At 44.7% G+C, this 23876-nt stretch overlaps 2 protein-coding genes across 3 annotated transcripts in view; one reads left to right on the top strand and one right to left on the bottom strand.

Moving 5' to 3' along the window:
- Positions 1-13247, top strand: part of PDLIM1 (PDZ and LIM domain 1) — a 36223-nt gene extending 22976 nt beyond the window's left edge. Inside the window, exons 1-6 of one of the 2 annotated variants that reach the window (XM_042818744.1) lie at positions 2958-3593; positions 4082-4143; positions 5265-5567; positions 8044-8198; positions 11129-11246; positions 12720-13247. In XM_042818744.1, coding sequence (XP_042674678.1) covers positions 3531-3593; positions 4082-4143; positions 5265-5567; positions 8044-8198; positions 11129-11246; positions 12720-12906 — 888 coding nt within the window. In that variant the 5' untranslated portion in view covers positions 2958-3530 and the 3' untranslated portion in view covers positions 12907-13247. Of the gene's footprint in view, positions 1-2957; positions 3594-3707; positions 3899-4081; positions 4144-5264; positions 5568-8043; positions 8199-11128; positions 11247-12719 lie in introns of those variants that run through there. The other variant, XM_042818743.1, reaches the window with a different exon arrangement.
- A 3361-nt stretch (positions 13248-16608) lies between these two features.
- HELLS (helicase, lymphoid specific) overlaps positions 16609-23876 on the bottom strand; it is a 20555-nt gene continuing 13287 nt past the window's right edge. Inside the window, exons 17-22 of the mRNA XM_042818235.1 lie at positions 23654-23773; positions 22193-22309; positions 21422-21581; positions 18239-18335; positions 17964-18040; positions 16609-17141 (exon numbers count right to left, since the gene is read on the bottom strand). Coding sequence (XP_042674169.1) covers positions 17044-17141; positions 17964-18040; positions 18239-18335; positions 21422-21581; positions 22193-22309; positions 23654-23773 — 669 coding nt within the window. The 3' untranslated portion in view covers positions 16609-17043. The remainder of the gene's footprint in view (positions 17142-17963; positions 18041-18238; positions 18336-21421; positions 21582-22192; positions 22310-23653; positions 23774-23876) is intronic.

The raw sequence follows: 23876 nt of genomic DNA, 5'->3' as shown, positions 1-23876 counted from the left end.
TGGTGAAGCATTCCCTCAGCTGGAGCTGGCTGTGAGGACAGGCTCTGCAGAGGTACTGGTGCTCCTAGGCACGAGCATGGCCTTCACTTCGCATGTGGCCTCACATGGATGGGGATGGGGCCAGGCACGCTGGCTGTGGGTTTGTGCTCTCCTCTGCATGCATGGCGCTCTCCTTTGCTGAGGTTTGGTCAGGGGCCCGTTTTCTTTGAGCTGAGTAAACATTTGTGCCAAGAAAATTTTAATCGTGTTTCCTCTTGGCGTGGCTCTTGAGGCGTGTGCTCCAGCATCCAAGCCTCCATCTCTGCAGGCTGGTAGAATGCGGTTTGGCTGGGTTGTGAGGCTGGCTCTGGGGCCTGCAGGGCTGCGGGGGTGCTGGAGAACATCTCCCTGCATGTGCAGTGCCTGGGTGCTGATAGCTTAAATTTGCAGCATCAAGTAGGAGTTCCTTGAGCTCCCTGGATTCCATAATGTGGAGCCTCGGGCTGTACCTGAGGTGGACTTTGCTTGCAAATCAGCTGTGGGGTAGGCAGCCAGCCATGCTGCAGGGGATGGCACAGCCATGGCGATTTCACAGACCTGGCATCCCCAAGCATGGCCTGATGTGAGCAGGAAGAAGGGGCCATTGTTCTCCCAGAGAATTCCCCGTCATGCTGGCGTGGTCGGAAACGCTGAGCCGCTTCCTGCTCTGGTGCGGGGATGTTTTCCCTGTACCACAGCTAGTGCTGTGGCTGCTCCCTGCCTGGAAGAGGCTGCAGCACTGTGATACGTTTTTTGCTTGATGGTGACCAGGTGTGGGACTGCCTCATTTCTGATATTTTTCCAGTGCTAAATCACAGACTGACATAAACGCACAATTCCTGGAGCTGGGGCTTTCACAAAGCAACTGCCCAACCCAGAGCCTGGTGGGCAGGTCTGGCAAATCCCTAGGTAAATGCATTTAACAGGGAAAACAGGTTATCTTTTGATCTTGGTTTTGCTGCGTGAAAGTACTTGTTCTTCACAAATTCCTTCCACTGCTTGAGCAGAAAAAGCAGCATGGTGTGACAAAGTGATGGAGAATTCGGGTTATCCAAATGCTCTTTATAATTTTATTGCTTTTGCTATATTGTCTGACTTTCAGGTTACAGATCTTCCGTGTTCTTCTTGAGATGGGATTTTTCTGACCTAATCTTCAGACATCCTCTTCAGGATTCTCTATGCTCTATTTGGTCTGTTATAAACTCCCTTACAGTCTCTCATGGATTTTAGCTTTGTGAGCACTGCTACAGATGTCCTGGTGCTTCTGGAAGCTTAGACTTGAACGTTATTAAACAGCAGAAAACTTACCTGGTGGCAAGTAGTCAGAAACTTCCAACGTGGCTTCAGTGCCTGAGCACAATTTGCTGTTGAGTCCAGGCACTAATGTGATTTCCATCTTTTTCCTCCATCCAGGTCCCTGTTTTCTCAATGTTTGTGGATGCTTAATGGTCCTTCAGGCTTCTGTCATGCTGTCAGACTGATTGGAGCTTGGTTGACAGATTCGAAGTCCTTGGTCGGGATGTGAACGTGTCCACATGCGTGTAGAGCATGTAATTGAGATGTCTTAAGAAACTGCTTGACTTTCCTAAGGAAACCTTCCTTAGGAAGCTAGAAATTAAAAACAAACAAACAAAAAACTAAATTACTTCCTCTTCTCTAATTCTTGGTTAATACTGAAGTGTTTGCACAATAGAGATTGACATGATTTAATCTTTGAGCCTATGTGACCTAAGAGTATAGGTAAGAGTAAGCTAAGAGTATTCCTTTAGCATAAAACTTCTGCCTCTGTCTTTCATTAAACTGACTACTTATATGTATGTCTGCATATACTCTCTCCCACTTGCTGCCTCAGAATGGTGTTCTAACATATGCATTTAATGCTGATAAAAAGAGCACTGATACTTTTCCCCATGGTGTGATTTACAGGCTGAAGTAATTATTATTTTTTGCTAATATCCACAGTTTCTGCCATGGGAAAGACTATTTTTATGAGTACTTTGAATGATATTGTAACAAAGGAGATTAGCTAATTACTCCAGGGTCTGTCTTCCTTTGGTGTGTGGGAAAGTTTCATGGCTGATTTCCATTTGTGTTGGCCAGAAAGCTGTGGGAGAGCAATCCCATCATCCCACACCTGAACTTCTTGAGCTACCCCACTGATTGCACATGACTCGTATCTCATGAGTGTGTTTGGACCTGTTCTCCTCTTCTACAAGGGTTCCTGTGTGTGCCTTGTGTGTGCCATTGAACAAGGTGACTCCCATTTGTCAGTTCAGGGACATTAGCCAGCTGCGTAAGGAAATCTTGAGGCATAAAAGCAATTTTAAGAAAGCTCTGCAGGGGAATTTAGTCATGCTTGTTTCTAATGAGTGTTTATTCTGTAACTATAGCTCTATCGAACGAGAGCCATGAGACACTGAAAGGACAGTGAAAGCTCACTTCCTTGGTGTAGAAGTCAGCATGTGTATGGAGTGGGAAGCAAACTGGTGGTGCCAATTATGACAACGAAGTGTGGGCCCAGCATATTTGAGAAGGGCCCTGTTTGATCCTGTGCCAGTGGGCGCAAGCCCTGTAATGAAGCCGTTCCCAGCCTCTGGCCCAGACTTCTCAAAATGCACATTTTAGTGCCATCTTTCAGCACTGAATATTTCAGTCACCTCTGTGGACTTTCTTCTGCCTTCTCTGTTGAGGCCTCATTGTTTTCCCTCCTTGCTATTGCTAAGCACTTTCTCCAGGAGGAGCAAGCCTTGGGTGCTGTTAGCTTTGCCCTAGGGCTGTGGTTCCCAGCCTGCTGAGCTGAAGATGGGGCTACCAATTTCCCCATTTTTGTTAGAACTGCATGTGATTCAGAATTGTGGTTGGTTTTTTTTTTTTTTTTTTTTTTTTTTTTTTTACATCACATTTGTCTGGAATTTTCTCCTAAGTTATCCACTAACGCCTCTGGAAGCTCCAATTTGCAGCAAGCCTAGAATGTCTGGGTGATTCTTCTGATGTTAAGGAGGTCTCTGATCTTGTCGAGGCATTTAGCCACCGCTGCCTGTGGGCAGTCCTTTGTGTTAACAACTGTCATCTTCCCACCTCTTCTGGGGCAGTGTTTTTTGTTCAGATAGTTCTAAGTTGTTCATGAAAGAATGCTGTGAGACCAATCTTTGCTGAAGAAGCAGATGTAGTCTAGTACATTTATAGTTATGTCAGATTCCTTCTTTTTGGTGTGCCCTTGTCTTGGGAAAATCAGCCTTTCAGCTGCTGTTGAAGAGTGCTCTTCTGTCTGCCCATCAATCTTCACTTTCCATTGAAATTAACCCTACTTTCAGGATTTGCAGGGAATACTTAAAATCTGTAGTCTTACATGAAAAGGTGGGTCCTGTGCCTCACCATAGCTTTGCAGAGCTTCCAGGTGTGCAGCAGCTGATCTCGTACTGTCACTGTGTTTCGGAGATCTTGCATTCCTGGTGCATTACCTGCATGACCTCCTGAGTGCCAGCCTGAAGAGGCCATGTTGGCCATCCAGGATGGAGACGGGCTCTACCAACATGTTGAGGACACTCATCTTCTTTGGGGCAGTGAGCTCCCAGGTGCCACCACATTTCAGCGTGACTCTTGCAGCAGCTGCATGCTCTGGGCTGCCTGCCACATCCCCCTGCACGCCTGAGCACCTCTGACTTGTGCCTTTGCTCCTTTGCATGCAGGAAATAAGGCACATAGGAAGCGCACACAACCGGAGCGCGGTCCCCTTCACTGCTGCCACGGCTTCTGCCCCCAAGGTGATCACTGCTCAGTACAACAGCCCGGCGGGCCTCTACTCCTCAGAAAATCTCCAGACCTTCAACAATGCTGTGGAGTCAAAGACATCGCCTGGGCCCCCTGAGCCCAGCAAGCTGTAAGTATCGCCCATGCCTCTGAGCTCTGCCCAGCTGGGGAAATGTAACAGCTCTCTTTCAGGACAGGGGACGGAGCAGACTGGCAAGAGTGGATGCAGCACCCAGGGACAGATCTCCTGGGAGAGGGGAACGTCTTGCATGATGCAGAGATGAAATTAACGCCCTTGTGTTTCTTTGTTTAGCAGAGACCGACGCAGTTTCCATGTGCATTCAGCATGACGTGCAAGCCTGCTGGTCTGAACAGGTGCCTGACAGCTCACTGTGAGCTCTTTGTACAGCGGGTATCTCATTGTGACTGTGCTGGGCAGGAAGGGTGCAGCTAGAGCAGGAAGAACATCCATCCTGGCTCCCAACTGGCCTGGTGCTCACAGACAGGCTTTGACCTTCCTATTTTTATTATCCGACTCAGTTTTTCTCACGAGCTTTAATATCTAGATAAAACTTTTCGTAGTGGTGTGAATAATTTTATGAATGAGACTTAAAATAATCTCAATCTTGAAAGCTTTGTGGTTCTACTTGAGTAACAACCATAACTTCACCATGGGAACTTTTTGTTCCTGAAAGTCCAAGGTTTTTTGTTCTTTTTTTTTTTTTTTTTAATTGGAAGCCATAAAACAGGAGCTTTCTGAAAGCTGCATGTGTTGCAGCTGGTGGGCAAGGTGCTGGGTGTTTGCTTCTCACCCCACATTCAGTGACTGAGTTAGGGATGGCAGGGAGAAAAGAAATCTGGCTTTATGTTAACATGTTGGGACCATTTGGCAGTCAAATTCCATCTGGTGTAGTCTGAAGTCCCCTCCAGGAGAGAGCGCTCCCTGGAAGTCTGGGCTGTTTGATGCAATTTGTAAATGAGGCAAATAAATAGTATTGCAGAGTTCGGTCTTGCGAAGGAGGCAAGAAGGACAGGGAGAAGCCATGCCACTGAACATGGCTCTTTTGGAATTGGAGGTGCAGTGGCTGCTCAGCAGGGTGCCCAGACCAAATTGGGAGGGGCAGCAGTGAGGGTGGACAGCAGGGCCGTGGCTGAATGCTCAGTCCTGCTGCCATGTCTTCATTGCTGTTGTGAGTGGAGTGGCTGTGGTTTGCTTAGTGTGTGGACACACCTGGAGCAAGGAGGCTGGAGCTAAAGCATCAGCTGAAAGCCTTTAATGTAAAGTGATGCATGCAGTGGTGTGTCCCTCCGGCAGAAGCAACAGGCAGTATTCTGTTTATTTCACTTGGAGTATTGGTTTAGCTCTCCATTAACTTCTGAATTCTTTCCTTTCTTCCTCCTCTGCATCTTTCCTTCAATTCCACCACATAAAATACAAACACGTCCCAAACAAACACAACCCGTGCTGCTCATTGCACATGGGTGTGTGCCTACAGCCGCCGCTCGCCGATGGGTGCGCAGCAGGCTCCTTTTGCCTCTGTCTATAACCCGCTGCAGTCACCCAGTGTGGAGGCACGGGGCAGGCACAGCCCTGGTGCCCTGTCCAGCCAGGTTCGTGTGGGGCCGGAGCAGCTGAAGCACGTGGCCCAGGCCTGCCCTAAAAGCCCTGTGGAGGTGGAGGTGCCAGGACTGAAGGTGCTGCATGTGCAGTTCAATTCTCCCCTGCAGCTCTATTCGCAGAGCAACATCATGGATTCCCTGCAGGGGCAGATCTCCTCCATCAGCCCTGATTTCCCCAGGTAACCTGCCTGCCACTTCCATAGCCAGCACAGAGCATCCTCTCATCTGCGTCTCAGTGTCCACAAGTGCCTTGTCTCTGTCTGTGGCTCCCAGTGCTGGTTGGTCATGAGGGAGCACTTACATTTCACCTTCCCAAGGGCAGTGCATGACTTCACAGGAGCTTTCTCTGCATTGTGTTTGTGTCAAGCACCAAAACATCGTTTCAGCCTGCCCGTGTGTCTGGTACTGCATACAGCGAGGAGTTAAGGGATATTCCTGGAGGATCCACTTGCGATGGATGGATTTTCTGTGGGAGGGTGTTTATCCCAACAGCTGCTTTTTTTTTTTTCTCCCAAACCAAAATGACTGTTGTTTGCAGCTGGGTGCTGCTACATGTGTCTGTATGTGGTCAGCTGTGGTTTAGTTTGCCTGGCTGGGCCATGGATGTGTGTGAGGAGCTTAATTTCCAGGTGAAACAGGTCCTGCGTGTTTCCCTCTTTGTCTGGCAAAACTTATGAGTTTGGAGTAGCCCAGGTGGGTGGCAGGTGTGCAGAGAACACCTCCAACTGAGGTAGAGCTCTTCAGAGGTGCTTAGGAGCTGGCCCCATGGATCTCATGGTTCCTTAGCCCTTATGGTCCCCTCCTTGGCTAAGCACCACACGCTTAGAAACAAGCAGGTTGGTGTCCTGGTCCACAGGCTCCCATGGGCAGGCTTTGCTGTGTGACAGCTGCCAAGTGATGGCAGGATGCAATGGATTCACAGCTGTATTATTGCTCAGAGCAGTTACTTGCTATGAGTCACCAGTTGGGCTGTAGGTGATCCTGTGTTCCCCAGGAGCAGGCACATTGGCTGGGCAGCTTTGCTGGGTGGCTGATGCTGCTAACAAAGGAGACAACAAAAGCGAGTACAAGATCTCCCTGTAGCCCAGCTTTAAGACTTTTATAAGCTTGACAAAATGTGTTCACTTGTAATAATGTCACATTAGTAATGAAAAGACTGCTTTTCTGAAGATGCTGTGCGAGACAGCCTTTATGTCTTCTTAATACCATCATCTTGCCAGTTTTAAAGCTCTGTTTTAAAGCAGTGTTATTCCATCAGTATTGTAAGTTTCCTGCACTAGAAGCATTGAAATCTAGTCATAATTGTTGGGGTTGGAGGTACCAGTAGAGAGGGGTGCTGGAGCTGTGTGTTACAAAGCTGTTTTGGGCAAGGGCACCATTTGGTGGTGTTTGCAGCAGATGAAGTGCCTTTGTGACAGCAGATAGCATAAATCTGCTGGTGTGGAGACCTGTTACTGCAGGCATTACAGCGCTGTGTCCTTGGCCCTTCAAAAGATGCATGTGCTGTTTGTTGGGTTCTGTTTTGTTCTTGTGTGAGTACTGTAGTTATTCCCTGCTCTGACAATTGGAGGTATCTCACTCTTCAGAATATAAATTTGAGCAATTGGGGTTTTTTTTATATATTTTTTCTGAAATTTTGTATATGCAAGCATATCTATCTGGTACATCTCTGGAAGAGCTGATCTGTATGTTTTGCATACCATCAAAATGCATGGTTGAAATGCAATGGCTTTGTTTGACTCTCCTGCTCGTTCAGATGATAGAGCCTTTGCTTTTGAATGCATGTTTGTGAGACATTGTTTGTGTGCACACTCCAAGGACTGCCTTCCTCTCCAATGATTTTGGAGGTGGACAGTGAAGGGAGTACATCAGTTTATATAAGGTGAATGTAATGTGGAGCATGGATTCATTTGGGATAATCTAGAACATTGTCTGTGTAATTGAAGGGATCTTGTTTTATTCAGGGTGAAAATCTTCAGTAAGTGGGATTTAGGCTTCCAGGATTCAGATGCTTGCAAGTCTAGTGTGCTTCCTGCTCCAGTGAGAATTAGCAAAGTTCTCGATTTGGGAGTGGACATAATGCCCACTTGAAACACTATTTCCAACTATTTCCAAACAGAGGATCCTTTATCTGGATCCTGCAGCTGTTACTGAGTGAAGGTGGCTTTCACTACCACTTCATATCGTGCTTGCAAAGATGCATATTCTTCTAAGAAATAAAATTTATTGAATTTGAGAGTCACAGCAGTGTAAGGTAGCAGTCTCAGGTGGTTTAGGTGTGTGGGGACTGCACAGTGGTGGCAGAGCTACTATGGGGGACTCCTGTCCCAGCAAGTGTTATTTCCTGGTTCCTGGACAGTAAGACAGTTTCTGGAGTAAGCAGCAATTGGGAAGCAGAGGGAATGCGCTGGGGCTGGCCAGGGGTGGTGAGAACCTGATGACAGCAGAGTGCATGGGTGGCCCAGCACCTCAGTCCTGGGGGCTGCAGCTGTCTTCTGCGAGCACATCCGGCACCTCTGTGTCTCATGGCATCCTGTTCTGCCTTTTGTTTGCACGTTCGTCTCTCAGTCACGTGATGCATTGCGATGGTTTTGCTAGAGGGACTGGCTGTAGTGTTTAGCCATTGAACAAGTGTGTTTTCTCTTCCTTCCTCAGTTTAGATCAGCACAGCCATCCCTCAGGCAGCATTGCCATAGACAGAGACTCTGAGGTTTACAAGATGCTCCAGGAGAACCAAGAATCGCATGAGCCACCCAGGCAGTCTGCTTCCTTCCTAGTGCTGCAGGAGATTTTGGAGTCAGAGGAGAAAGGTAAGCCCTCCTGAGCACCCAGCCTGGGTGCACCCTTTATTTCAGCCATTCCTTGGGCTGTGTATGGTGGCTCAGAGTAATGTCTCAAACTTTCTTCTCCTTCCTTAGCTGTTGTTTCTTCAAAGTAGTATGTACAGGTGACTTCCACAAAAACTGTGGTCCCTTTCACTGACGTTACTCTTAAATTTCTTCTCTGCAGCTAGTTTTGATGTCTATGGGCACATATTGTTACTCATTCATTGACTGAATGCTCAAGAAATAACACCCTACTGCATTTAGTTCTTAAGGAATTCTAGAAGTTGCAAAAGTCTTCCAGACTGTCCCAAGTTTTGCCCCTATTGGAAAATATTCACCAATTTAAGGACCATCTTAGATTTATGACAACAGGTAATACAAGATAGTATTCTTTAGTGAATCTTAATGTTTCTGGGTGCCATCCTTTGACAGGAGAAAAAAGGATCTTCTGCAACTGAATATAAAAAATTTGGAAGCAAGGTTACAGCAATCAGTTTGCAGTTTTAGACCTGTGAAAATCTTGTGCTGCTTGGCACTCTTAATCTGACATCTGGACAGCATGTAGTTCAAGGCTATAGGCTTCTAGATAAAAACTCTGATTAACTTAGGTGGGAGCCAAATCATACTCCCTTCTCCCTTTAAATAGAGTAAAATAAACAAATAATTAGGGAAAGAATTCCAGGAATGAGGTTTTTTTTTTTCCCCCTCTTAAACCAGTTGAGACTTCATCTGTTGTGTTATTGGCTTGCAGTGGAGTATTCAATTTCATCCAACAAAAGCATGGTGCTGAGATATCAGAAAGGAAAACAGCTCAGCCAAATGCTGTTAGACCTAAGTGATCTGTAAGGGAACAGTAAAATGAAGGAAGTAAGGAAACAATAGGAAAAGAGAAAATAGGATTTTTGAGTCTTTACTGTTAAAATTTCTATCTGAAAGGATCTTAATAATGAGTGTTTGCAGCTTACCTCCCTCCCAGGGTTCAACTCCTGCGTGGAAGGGACTGGAGGAGCCAGGACTTCTCACGCATCCATGGTCCCCCTTTGTGCTTAGTAGTGCTGAAGAAGATAAGCAAAAGCCTCTCTAGTTTATCAGTCTTTGAAGATTTGCAGCATTACTGGGATTCCCTGGCATGAGGTTTGCCTGCTTGATCACAGGCCAGGATAGGCTTGGGTATTGCTCTGCTGTGAGCTGTAATCACCCATACAGAGCACGGTTATGCAGCCCCAGAGGAGATGGTGCCCTGGCTCACACACTACTGTTCCTGGCTGAGATAGCATCCTTGGCAATAAGTGACACCTTCTGTGGGATGCTCCTCTGAGCTTGTCTTCAGGCATTGGCTTGTGAGCAGCAGCAGAGAGCTGTCATCTCCCAGCCAGGACCAGTCCTTGCGGCGTTGCCAGAGGCATGGACTATGCTGATCCACACCAGCTGAAAGGATGGGGTCTGTGTGTGGCTGCTGGTGTGGGGAAGCATCGTGGCTGCTCTCTGTTTAGACTTGAGCCTGCATGCTGAGGCTTAGGGTGTTTCAGAGAGTGGAACAAGTTATGTTTCCTAGGGCATTTTGTTAAGCCAATTCCTTTAGAGATTGAAAAATGTGCCATCAGTGTTACTGATGTGGACAAAGTGCTGTTCAAAGCAGAAGGAGCAAGCAGGGGGATAGGGTAGAACCTGAAAATGTGGTTGCTTCTTCCTTCTCAGCAAGGATCACTGCCAGCGATGGGGGTAGCAGCCAGGTGCCTCCTGGTGTGATTGAAGGGTCCACGGGCTTCTGTCCCCATTAGGGCACCTCACGCTCAGCTCTGAGCTAGTGCAAGCCCCTGAGCCAAATGCTGCTGTGTAGGAGAAACAGCTGTAAGCTCAACCTGGGGTGCACTGTTTGTGGCTGTTAAGGCAGTGCGGTGGCACTTAGGCTGGGTGACAGTGAGGTGGGGTGGGCAGTGCCCCAGCTTTTTCCCTTGATTCTCTGCCAGTGGTGCTGCCCTGGGTTGTGAAATGTCTCAGACCTTGCTGTTCACTGGGGTGAGCCTCTCCAGGATTCTTCTTCCACTCCAAAAGGATCAGTGGGTGTACTTTGGCTTGGCAATAGTCAGAAGGGTTTTGCGCCACTTCACTGGGGGAGGCTGACATGTCTGCTCAACAGCTTCCTCTGTCCTTTTGTGACATCGTGGGAATCTGAATCCCTTCTTCCGCTCTTGCCTGGTACAGGTGAAAGTCACATAGATAATGCTAGTTGTATCAATGGTATCATTTTGTTAGAGGCTTCCTTTTGACTGCAGATATTTAAAGGCTTGCCTCCTATCCAGCATCTAGGATCTGCTACTTTTGTAGGCATCCAGATGTCTCCTTTGAAAGTCCTGCAATTGGGAGGTATTTTCAACCCTGGAGTGTGCCACATGCTCCATATCCCTGCAACGAGGAGTTAACCAAGGAGCTGTGAGGGGATCACAACACTCTACACCAGACAGCGGAGAGGAAAAGGCTTTGAAGGCCTTACTGACTGCTGGGACACCCACTTCCTCTTTCTGAACCCAAATCTAGCCATCGGCTTGAGTGTGTGCTCAGAACACGGCAAGCAGGCTCTGATGCTTCTGAGGCTGAGACTTTGCTTTTGCTTCGAATCTCTGTGCATGCGAGATGTGTTAGCCAATATCTGATGGGCTTTTAAGATGAGAAAGGGCAGTATCTCATCTTAGGGCCCACTGTCTCAGGCCCTGGGTTTCCAGAGCCAGGATCAGCTGTGTCCCTTCTCACACTCCTCCCTGCACACCCTAAGTCCCTTCCTCCTTCCCATGCATGAATTTTTGCCTCAAAGCTGGTGTTGAAGGACATCACCCCTCCCTAGCAGAGCATCTGCTTGGGAGAAGCCTGGAGTCACGCATCTCACATGCTCTGAAGCACTCTCCTTCCACCCCCAGGAGATCCCAGCAAACCATCTGGATTTAGGAGCGTCAAGGCTCCCACCACAAAGGTGGCCTCATCGATTGGGAATGCCCAGAAGCTGCCCATGTGTGACAAGTGTGGATCTGGCATTGTGTAAGTAAGCCTGTACCCAAGGCAAGCAACCTCTGCCTGTGCACCCAGGGTCCAGCCCAGCATGTGTGTTCTCACCAGCTTTGGTAGTGCTCACCCTGTAAATTCGGCAGCGAGGCAGGAATTGGGTTTCCCTCTACTGTTCCATGTCAAAGCAAATCCCTTTGAGACAGCCTCAGTGCTGTTGTTTTGCTTCCTACCAGAAATCTGTTAATAGCACTTAGAGGTAAAGTGAACTTTCCATTTGAGGCCAATGTGTTTAATGATTTTCGTGTCCTATTGCTCCCAGCCATGGAGCGGTGTCCTGCCCTGGCAGCTGGGTGCAGTGAGCTTGGAGAGCTGCCTTCTGCTCCTGTGCCAACGCAGTACCACACATCTCCCAGTGGATCTATGCAGTTAATTTTTGTTGGTTTTGTGGGGTATGTCTGACTTCTAGCACAGCAAGAGCTAGATACAGAGCTGCTGTGACAGCACAACCAACCTCCATCTCTGATAATACTCTCTAGGTTTTCAGCCACATTTTCCTCTGCTCTCATTTCCTACTTAGCCTTCACTTACTGCAACCTACTTAGCTCCAGGGGTGAATGCTGGATGCCCACCTGCATTGTTATGGAGGAGTTCAGCTTTGTCAGGTGCAGTGTTGTGCTACTGTGAGACGGAGCACACTGCAGTTGCATGGGCCTGGCATGCCTCTATCTCCAAGGACTATCAGAGTTGTTGCAGAAGCAATCCATAGGCTATAAATGTGAATCAGAGACAAATCATACAATTACTGTGCCAGCCACGTACAGCTGGAGTGAAAGCACAGGACTATGACCAGCTTTAAAAAGTAAAGAATGGTGAAAAATATAGGTGGCTGATGGAACAAATGCTGCTGGCAACTTGTGCTGCTGTTGCTGGTAGTTTGCAAGTTGCTGTGTAGTTCTTCTTAGATTTGTTGGGTCAGTCTGGGAAGCCAGAGCTTGTCCATGCTGAGTGGGACAGCGAGTCTGAGACCAGTCAGGATGTGGTTGGCTTGTGTCCCTGCTCTGAGCAGGCAGTCCTTAGCAGAGGGCAGTGGCTGGCTGTGCCTCTCTGGTGGTGGTGGCAGTCACTTCCACATGTGGTCCTGGTTGTTTGGGACGTACCTGGAGCTTGCACCCCACCTGATGGTCAAGCTGATCCTGTTTTTTCTCCCTGAGTGTTTGAAGGCTGTTACCTGCCTTCTGCTTTTGCCTATTGCTGCTATTGCAGTGCTTCTTGCCAGCACAAGCACTAGGACCTGTCCCTGTGGAATTGAGGTCCTTGCTAGAACATGCTTTCCAGAGGAGGCTTCCCATTGCTCTTCTGTGCTGTCAGCACCTGGGCAGAGGTGAGACCTATGTTGAGGGGAAATGGTCCGCCAGGGGGAGACTGAGGTGGAGGGGGGATGGTGAGATGCTGGACTGGGGGCTGTATTGGCAGACAGCTGGTGCTGAGTGCTGGTTCCTTCCCCAGAGGGGTGTTTGTGAAGATTCGGGACAAGCAGCGTCACCCTGAGTGCTACGTGTGCAGTGACTGCGGCACCAACCTCAAGCAGAAAGGACATTTCTTCGTGGAAGATCAAATCTACTGTGAGAAGCACGCACGGGAGCGAGTGGTGCCCCCAGAGGGCTACGAGGTGGTCACTGTCTTCCCTAAGTAGCCTGTGCTGCAGTGGGGTCAGCGTGGATCGTTGCTCTTCTGGGAAAGTATTGCCCTGCCCCTTGCCGACTCTCCTTCGCAATAAGGAATGCTAGACACGGCTTTGAATTTCCTTGCCGCGTGAAAGTTCCGTCTGTACACACAAGGTGTCACTAATCATTCAACATTCTTTTGTCTTTCACTGTTATTTCTCTCTTTTTTTTTTAATACACAGATTATTATTTTTTCCCTTCCTTGTGCTGCCACGTGCACAGGCATGGCAGAGGCCAAAGTCAGATCACAGCTCACCTGTATCCCAGTTGTTTGCTTTCTGTTCACATTCAATAAATAGGGTGACTCCAACAGGCAAGTGTCCACTTTCTCCTTGACTGGGGCTTCTGGGTCCCCTGTGTGTGGTGGTGCTGCCCTGGAGAGCAGCAGGACGGAATCACCAAGTAGCACACAATGGTCTCAGGCAACAAGCAGTGATTGCAGGCTGGGATGGGGCAAAGGCCAGATCCCATGGGACCCCACAGCTATATTGCTTCCCTGTGCAGGCATCGTGGCTGCTGCCTTTCCAGAAATGAATAAACAATCCCTTAAAACATCCCAAATCTCACTGGGAGTAAGGCTGAGCTAATGCTTAAGTCTGTCTCCCACTGAAAAGCTTTAATGCACAAACCTAACTGTATTTAGCTCCTCTTTTCAGCTCCTTCTATGAACAAGAGAGTGCTATTACAGTAGCTCATCTGGCATTCTTATTTAGCTCCTACCTACCGAAAGCCAAGCTTGCTCAGGCCACTTACATGCACACATACATACACCTTTCAGCTCCTGCTGCAGGTAGTTTTATTTTTAAAGTGAGAGTGTAATTTTTTTTTTTTTTTTTCCTGGCCTGCTTGTATGATACCCCCCTTCTCACTGATGCTACTACTCTCCCCTCAAGATGTTTTCCCAGGGTGATAATCTCTCTGCTGCAGCACTATCCAGCACCTGCAGGCTGGGCTGGAGCCTGGTCAGTCATAGCATTGCCCTCCTAGATGCTGTTGGCAGGTAAGAGCAGGGCATCACCCTCATGTTCACTAAGAATATGCTGGTCACGTGTTTGGCAAGAGCACAGGAGTTTGGCTCAGGTCCCACAGAAGGCTTTGGGCAACAGGTTCCAGTGGGTCAGGAAGGGTTTGTCATACAGACGGTTGTTTTGGGGTTATAAAAAAAAAGGCAATCACAAACCTCTCATCTCTCTGTGAAATACATGTTATTTTTCAAGGCCATTTGAATGTTCAATTAACTTCTGCCAGTGCAGGGAGGAGCCTCTGATCCACTGTCTAACCCTGCTAGTACCTGGCAGCAATTCCCCATCCCCTGTAGTAACTGGGGCTGTCCAGCTGCGGTTGCCCCAGACACTGCACACTTCCTACTTTCTCAGTGGGCTCCTGGCCCCTCACCCCCTGTGCTTGTAGAGCAGGGAGGAAATGCTGGCCCCAATGCTCTATCTGTGTTGCAGTGACACCAAGAACTGGGGCCTGGTGCAATCATGAAATCTTTCCACACTGTTGAACGCCCACCAACCAAATGTAGCCAACTTCAGCTCTTGCAGCAATGGGCCAGGACAGAATAGCCTGAGCCACGCTTGGTATTTCCCGAGCCCCAACTCCTCGCTGTAAACAGACAAGTTTCACTTTGTCTCGGCCCCTTTATCACCCAGTCAAGCTCCTGCAGTGGGGGCTGGCAGTACTGCTGGGAAAACACTGATTGTGGGGGGCTTGACGCAGTAGCTGGGAACTACAAAAGGTTTGTGGCCCAGTGCTGGAAGTGGAGGCTTCCAATGCAGATACCAGTGTTGATCCAATTTATTACTATGGGAACAGGCGCGCCAAGGCAATTTGCATTCATTGCTCAGGGAGGACTTTGCTCTGGCTGTTGCAGCCTACTGAAAAAAAAAGGAACACATGAGCTTTTTACAAAGCAAAAAGTATTTGGCAACTGCAGTTTTGACTGTAATTGACAAATTCCCCTTGAGTTTAGCAATTGGCATCTGAGGCTTGTTAACAATGAGAAACGAGGAAAAGTGGGGTCAAGTCCACAACAATGCTCAACTGCCTACTCAGGAAAGATAAAAAAACTAAGTTTGAAATAAGAAACTTTCACTCAGCCAGTTGAAGAGAGTGAGGGCAGTTTCAGCAAGCATCCTCCCAAAGAGGGCCTGGCTCACATGGGTATGCAGCTTGGCTCAAAGCAGACTCACTTTTAACACAGACTTACTTGGGATTTTGGTTATGTCCTCTCCCTGCCACTGCAACATCTGCCTTTTCTCCTGGTGCAGCAGGTGGTGCTTGTGCCCTGCTGTTCCTCGTGGACATGGCCTAAATTCTGCATATGGACACACCATAGTAAGAAGTGTACTGAGGTCCCAGCCCTCTGCCCCTGCATTTGGTCTTAACAACTCCAGCATTCCCCCACCACTTCAGTGGAGGAACAATAGCTGAGTGTGTTTAGGCGCAGCATGTGACAAGGAGCACAGCTTCCAAGTCTATGTTTCAAGCATTTGTCCATCAAGCTGAAGCAGTTTTCCTGCTCGTGGTCAATAAAGGGGTTGTTACTTCCTCCAAAACAATTTAAAACTGTTAGCCTTAATCAGCCCCCACCCTTGCCTAAGAATCCTTACATTCTCAGTCCCAAATTTACTTCTGCACCTGTGAAAAATGAGGCCACTTTCCAAAACACCAGAAAAGGCCTCCAACTTTGCTTTTAGACATTAAGTGCACAAACTCTGGCCTTCTCTGAAGTTCAGGGAGGATTGTCCTTTCATAGTTCAGAGGGATAACAAGTAAGAAAACTATCCTTCACTGGAGGATTACGAAATGCAAGGTCATGACAAGAAGATATGGTTTGCTTTAACCAACAAGCATTACATTCAACTACAGCAGTAAGTGCAATACTTGCACTGTTTTCACCTTCTGAAAGTGGGCTGATTTTTTTGAACCATGGCTCTACAAAGCAAATCTCTCTCACTAACACATTACTGAACAGCAACTCTCATTCACTTATGCTACCCTCAGCATTAATGCTAGCCTACGCATTTTTAGGAAGAATTAGAAGCAAGACAAGGCTTTCAATAGGCAAAGGTCAAAGTCAGTCTACTCATTAACAGAGTTTTGTTTACCCATACTTCCATAAGGATCTGCCACAAATATAAAATGACTTTCTCCAACTCAAGGTAACAGACTGCTCTAAGGACAGCAAGAATTTCATACCCACAAGAAAGTAACACTCCTTTGACACTGAACCTGTTTTTATATAAAAGACTTCTTCTACAAATGTTCACAAAGTGACTAAATTAAATACTTTGCCTGCTTTGTTATCTACTTCCACTCCTGTCACCTGTGGAATAAAACCAAGCTTCCAAGTGATTTGGATTTTGCATAATGTATCTATTTACCTGCACCCACTGAAGTTTCAAACTCTCCCCAGAAAGTACTCCCTAGACAGAATTCTCCATTTTCCCTTTCCAGTCCCCATAGCTCCCCCTATGTGCTTCTGAAGGGGCACGCGGCTGTGCAAGCTGACGAGCCAGACACTAGAGAGCTGACCTCTACACCAGAAAAGACTGCAGCTTGGGATTTCTTTTATATGCATGAAGTTGAGTTACACGAGTGCAGAAAGAATAATGGACATCATGCGAGCTGTGCTTATTTATAAACCTCAGCCAGGAAACCCTTAAGACAATCCAAACATTTATTTATCAAAATAATTTGCAGAAATTACAAAAAACAACAAGAACCAAGAGCTAACAGTTCTTTGCAACATGTTCTTTCCCTTCCCAATAAAATCATATTCAACACCATACAAAAAAGTGTTTTAGGACTTCCACAGGAAGATTTTACACAACTTGGCCAGTTTTTACCACTGAACACAAAAGCTAACTGAAAACGTGAAATGCTTGTCTTTTCAATTCTTTATCATAGGCTAACAAAACTACAAACATGAACCTATCAAATGTTACACCTTAGAACGCAGAAATGTCACTGAAAGAACAGAGGGGTTTGAAAAATGGCCATAAAGAATTAGCGTGAAGGATCAGTCCGTGTAATGACTGAAACTGGCCTCTTACAGATGTCACATGTTTGCCCTATAAGACTACAGGCCACCTGCACTTTTAAAAGACACATTCTGCATTGGAACCTGGTGATTCTTCTAGGACCTTGAAGACACCCATTTTTTCCTTTTTATTTGTTTCAGAAGTTTTCATTTGATCTAGAATTAAAAAAAAACAACACAACAGTGATAGGTAAATTGTTTGCAACCTTCCTTTACAAGTACAGTAATGCAGAGTAAAAAGTTCAATGCACTCCTCTTTCATCTGGATTTCTTTCATCTGGATTTGGAAAACAAGTTTATCATCAGGAACATTATTCTGCTACTTCCTAAACAGTCAGCAACTGAAGTTCGTGCTTGAAAATATTTTCCATTTGTGTGCTTTAAGAAAAAACTCCACTATATGTCTTAAAAACAGTGGGAAATGAGCAGTATTAGAATCTTTCTCTGAAGTACTATCTTCCGTAGAAGAAAACAGAATTCAAGAAACTATATAGCTTCTCTCAGGAGCTTCACTAAATCCTTTTCTAAAATGCAATGGTCTAGGCTTTCCTAATGTCTGCATTCACAGGTATCCACTGGAAGTGCAACATAATTTTAAAAAGCACTGTCAGACTATATTTTCAGTTATGATTTTCCAGTTGATTTGCTGAAATCCTTTTCTGAGGATGATTTACGTTTTGACCGATTTCAGCAACTTGCAGGAAAAGTTGCTTTGCAGAGCATCTGGTTTTCCTTCACACTATGCTCAGGGAATACTACACATGAATGAATTTCTCTGGAATACTTCTGCTTAAATCATCTTCAGCAGATCCTACTGGCAATGTCAGCAAAGGACTAAAAGCATGTCTTCACATATACAACACAATCATAGGGAAGTGAAGCTGCAACAGTTTTCTAGATATAAAGTACATTAAAAAAAAAAACAACACCACAAAACCAGGAATTCATTGTCTAACATAGATGAGAATTCTGTCTTACCAATAAGATCGCTTCTATCCAAGAGTAACTCAAGATCTTTATCACTGATTACTTTTTCTTTAGATCCCTTAACCTCCCTGTTGAGAAAGAAATACAAAAAAAAAAGAAAGCATGTAAATGTAGCACAGAACTCAGTGCTCAACACAGCAGAACCCCTACAACATTCTTTTCACTCTTAAGATCAACATAACACTTCGTAAGAGAACTATTGACAGCTGTTCACAAGCTGTAACTTATAAAATTATGGTTAACAAAAAAAATTAAAATCTGCATACCTCTCATAGTCTCTGGATTTCAGCAATTCTATTAATTCCTGAGGGTCCAGGCAGCTCTTTGATTGTGCTAAACCAGATTTGCCACCTTTAAACTGATCTGTAGAAAGGAAAAATTTTAAGTAGAGACTTTAACTAGAGACAGAAACAATAAATTCTTTGAGTTGTTACACCAATGCTGGATGCATAGATGGAATAAATCTCTTGCAAAGTTAACGGTATGTTCAGTTGTTTCAGCCCTCAGGTAAAGCACACCATCAGCTGATAGGCTAACCAGTCAAAAGAAATTAATGGTGCGTGCCAAGTTTACATGCAGGTCTTCCACTTTCTACCTACACTATGCAGAAGGACTGATTGAAACACCAATTCAACATGCACACACGCACACACGGAGCAGAAAAGCCATTAGTTCTACTTACAGTAAAGAGATTGCAAATAAAGTTAGATGGTGGATGCTGAAGTTTGTTCCCTTTGTAATGTAAGCTAGTTGAAACAAAGTAAGCAGCATTAACCACTACAAGACAGGAAATATATGAAAGGTAAGTGGTTTCATTGTAGAAAAATCCTTCAGTTATAGGGATAGACAACAAAATAATGCACCAGACATGAGCTGAATTCTTGTAGAGATTAAGCCTACACCAAATGAGTGGATGTCAGTAAAAATATCCTGAAATTATACAAGATTGTTACTTAAGTCCAAGCATGGATGAAGCTAAATTCAGTCTGTACACTGCAAGAAAACGTACAGCCCCTACTGTTCTGTGCTAAGCCTCCTCAGTTTTTATTAATACGTGCACCCATTTAATTAGCAAGTCCTCATCATACCCTTTCATCACCCACACTGATGTTCTTTCCTGTGTCTCAGTTTCAGAACTCCTCCCTACACATTTCCACATCTCTCTCTCTCTCTCTCTCCTCCTCTCCCCCCATTCTCCTGTCTGTTTCTCTCTGAAGTGCAAATCAGATTGCAAGCGCCAGTAAGGTCTGGGCTGTAGGATTCTCTTCCCCATCAACACCCCCTCTGATTCAAAAGACCCAGGTCAGGTCATGCATAGTTAGCAATACATCCTCTCCCTTTTAATCATTTGGAGTTTTTGGAGTTTCACAAACTACGTGGCTTTGAATTTGCACTGTAGAGACCTTGGGCTGTAATAGTAAGAGAAAAACAAGGCACTCTTATTTACATCATGTGTTTGATAAGAGTTTATGCACACCATATTAGTCTGACATCAAATAATTTAAAGTTGTGCTGTTTCTTGTACAATTTCCAACAAAAAGCAGAAAGAAAAGACTGCAATGTGGTGCTAAGCTCAACCAAAAGCATGACTTTGCAAGATACTACACTTCTTCAGGTTCTGCATTTGTATTGTACACATTCTTTAACAGACACGACCTAAGGGCCTGACTTCAGCATGTCTGCTTTATGATATCCCTTCCTTACCCACTCACCAACTTTTCTGCTACTTTAATATATCACCTTTATAATTACAGAACACAGCCACAGCTCCTGCCAGGGATACCCCAACTTAAGCTGCAGGATTTAGATAAGCTTCACTTATAATCAACAAGATAAATACTCAGCTTACTGCAAAACTGAAGACATGCCCTTGCCAGTCAGCATCTTTCCTGTACACTGCCTAGTCCTAGTTCCCACTGCTAATTCAATACATGGCAGTCATCTAAATGTGTTTTGTGGGCTGGCCTTGCCACTTCGGACTCATCTTCAGGCTAGATAACAATCAAATAATTATAAAACATTTTTCTCTTATCTGAAAGAGCTCCTCTGGAAAATGTCAGATGGCAGCTCTGGTAATAACCCCAAACCCGCAGCGCCAAAAGGACTAAAGCTAGGGCTATGGAACTCTCAAATGAAGATTAACCAATGTCATCCAAACCCAAAGGCAATCCACAGCTCAGGCGTGACAAGCAGTGTGCTGTGCAGTGTGCAGTTACAGATGGGCTTTTTCAGGGCCTTTACATCTTCTCAGAAGTGCGTTCATTCTGTTCTTTTGTTTTGTCCTTAGTATACTATGAGAAGTTCTTAAATTCAACAGTTTAATATATGGCCAATTATTGTCAGAAGTTGCAACAAGAATTATATTTTTTTCAAATGAGCTTAGCATTTGGAAAATGCTACACTGAGCTAGCATCCAAATACGGCACACAGAAAAAGCTACTGAAAGATTCCTATAGCACCTAAAAAATAGGAATTTATTGCAAAAGAGAAAATTCATCTCAATCATTTTCTAAAAATATTTGAGCATAAATAGCTAGATGAGGACATCACAAAAATCACCACTGTGATTACACACAATAAATAAAAAATTTAAAAAGAAATCAAGGACTGCTGTTCCATTCAGCACTGGCTAATTTCTCCAAAAAGAGGACTTATTCTATTGTCATTATAACAGATTATTCTTAAATTAAGGACAACAGATGCAGACAGCAGCCACCATCATTTCACAGCTTTAAGATTTGCAATTTCTACAAAGTTCAGCAGGAATTTCCACGTTTCTATAGACTCTGCTCATTTTACCAGATTTAATTGAAGGCTTGCTATTCAAGCAAGTTCGCCAGCATAGCTGGAAAACCTACTCATAAGCTCCATACAATGAAAGGTAGGTTCAAATGAAGAACACTATTATAAGCTAAACTGCAAGCAATACGATAATTTTGTCTACTTTTCCATGTATAATCTGGATCATTTGATTTAATACAACAGTCAATACATACTTGTCATTTATCACCAGCCTAAACATTTTCTATCTTGACAGGCCAAAACATTTGGGTTGAACAAACGACCATCTTGCCAATAAGCTCCAAATTAGCCCCATATTTGTACTCCCTCATCTGCTTTTACTTCCAGTTATTCCAGGTAGGCTCACTGTCCCATCTTCCCTATTTTTTCCTTACCTATCAGTTGTAAGACAGTAATGTCAGAAACAGCAAAAGAAAAAAAAGAAACAGCAAAGAAAAAGCAAAAGAAAGCAAAAGTGCTTTCCCTTCACTCGTTATCTACAATGCATCTAAGAACATTCTAAAGAATGATATTATATGGCCACTTATTGGAAGGATAAAACTATTCACACAAGAAAAAAAATACTGTTGAGTATCAAAACACAGCAGAGATCTGTTGAGGTTTAAGAAACATGTGATCACACGAAGGCAGAAGAGACAGATACTAACTTTTGTGGATAATCAGCTTCTCTAGCTTCCTTTTGGCAGCAGCTCTCTCCACAATCTTCTGGTCAATTGTATTTGCTGTCACCAGGCGATAAACAACCACTGGTTTTGTCTGGCCAATTCTGTGACACCTGTCTTGGGCCTGCAAGTCTGACTGGGGATTCTGAGTAGACAAGTAAGTAATATTAGATGCATTAACTTTCTTTTTTAATGCTCCCCCAAGCAGCATTTCTAATCAGTGAGCTCAGAGTCGTATTAGAAGCAAACAGTGCAGGGCAGTTATGATATAATGGAACTCCACATCTACTTGTTCTTAAACTTGTCCGTGTCCTGCTGTTGTAGCTGCACAGCCAGAGTAACTCAATTAGCTTGACTGCCTGTGATCTACATCATGCCCTTTCAGACAGACATTCTGTATCCAAAATTTAGTTGAGATTGTTGCTACATTCCAGCAAACAATAAATTGAAAGACCAGCGCATCTACAAGTAAAAAAGAAAAAAAAAATCCTACTTTTGGTATAACCCAGGGACAAACATGCTGGTTTTGCAAACCTGCTCTAACATTGTGCTCAGAAAGCTAAGACATTTTCAAATTAGGCAGTATATTTAATATATAACATATTTACATAGACAGATGATGCTGTCATCATGTAAAAACACTTCGCTAAAACAACAGAAGTGGTCTACACCATAACAGCATACTAAACATTTACCAAAAGCTGCAGTAAAGAAAGCATTTTATGACGTTGTGAAGTAAACAGTCCATCCACGTACCCAGTCGCTATCGTATATGATAACTGTATCTGCTGCAGTTAAGTTAATGCCCAGACCTCCAGCTCTCGTACTCACTAAGAACAGGAATACTTCAGGGTCGTTATTAAATTGATGCATCTGGAAGAGAATTCAGCTACTGAAAACAGCAGGGGGATCAAACACAACATAGCCAATATTTTACTTTAAGATCAACTTATGTCTGGAATTTAAAACGATGAACGAAGAGTATAACATGTAGTGTCAGAGTCCAAAATAAAGCTTATCTAAAAACTGCATCCAGGGCAGGATGAGACCAAGAAGTAAAGCAATTATTTTCTTACCTGCTGATTCTATCAAGTGAGCTATCCAACACAGAACAGATATGACTGTAGCATCATAGTCCCAATCATCATCCCAATCCCAATTTATCTCCGCATATTCTACCATTCAGAGATACTTTATTCCCCAAGGCAAGCACAGTCAAAAGCTGGTAGAGCTTAAAAATATTTCCACTTCCTGACAAAAGCAGCAATCTGGAATTCTGATGCTGCCTTGACTGTTACTTCCAGCTCCTATGTTTACCTCCTCCTCTTTCAAAACTAAGAATAACTTTCCTCACCTCCTAGTTGGCATCTAGACTGCTTTCAAGTAAAGATGATCCTAAGTGTCAGCACAGCTCCTGTCAGGTCTTATAAGAGCAGTTAAACTTGTTCTCTCATTTTGCACTCACAACACACTGTGGTAGGCACTGAGACCAGGAATGGCAAGGAAGAGAAGCAAACTGGACACCCTTGAAAGTTTGATGCATTTATCCTTTGCTTCCACAGTTCTCTTGAGTCATATGCACAAAATCATAGAAATTGGAAGAGACCTCTATCACCTATTTCAGGCCCCCCTCCCCCCATCCCCCTAAAAGCAGGTTCCCTGGCATAGGTTTGCAGGAGAACATCACAGTGGATCTTGAGTGTCTTCAGGGACAGCCCCCCTGGGCAGCCTGTTCCAGTGCCATGCCACCTTCAGTCATTGCTGTTCATGCAGCTTAAATGCTTTGGGAAACTAATCAAGCCAACATGTTTGCCTGTTCTACTGAAGAATCAACCTACAGTCAAGTTTCCTTCTACACGGAGATTCCTCTTAGCTTTCCAATCACTTTGAATAACGGAGAAGCTGACTTCTGAGTGCCTCCAAAGAGAGCATTGCTTTCTTCCTTTAAAGGCATCCTTTCTGGATACATGTTACTAAATGCAGCAACATGCTAACTCACCTCCTTATTCCCAGAGGTTATTCATTCTTAGCTGAGCTATACATAACATACTGGCAGTTTTGACTAGAGAGAAATAAGCTTCAACTTGCTTAAGCAGCAGCAAGAATGTTAGATGTCATTTGCCCATTAGAGACTAAATTGTGGTTCAAGTTTTATCCCAATGTCACATTAACAGGCAGAATACAGTATTAAATTAAGGGACATGTCCAGGTACTTACATTTTCTTCTCTGTCTGCATAGGACATAGACCCATCCAATCGGCTAAACTTAAAGCCTCTCAAATAGCAGTAATCCATCAAAATGTCAAGCATCATAGTCATTTGTGAGAACATCAAGACCTGCATAATGAGGAAGACTCCTTAGTAACATTTTTGGTCATGAGGAGACAACCATATTAAAAAAAAAAAAAAAAAAAAAAAAAAAAAAAAAAAAAAAAAAAAA

Source organism: Centrocercus urophasianus, unplaced genomic scaffold (genome assembly GCF_019232065.1).
Source record: "Centrocercus urophasianus isolate 14NV4802_14NV808 unplaced genomic scaffold, USGS_Curo_1.0 seq_17, whole genome shotgun sequence".
Lineage (NCBI taxonomy): Eukaryota > Metazoa > Chordata > Aves > Galliformes > Phasianidae > Centrocercus > Centrocercus urophasianus.
This window is presented reverse-complemented; position numbering and strand designations above follow the sequence as displayed.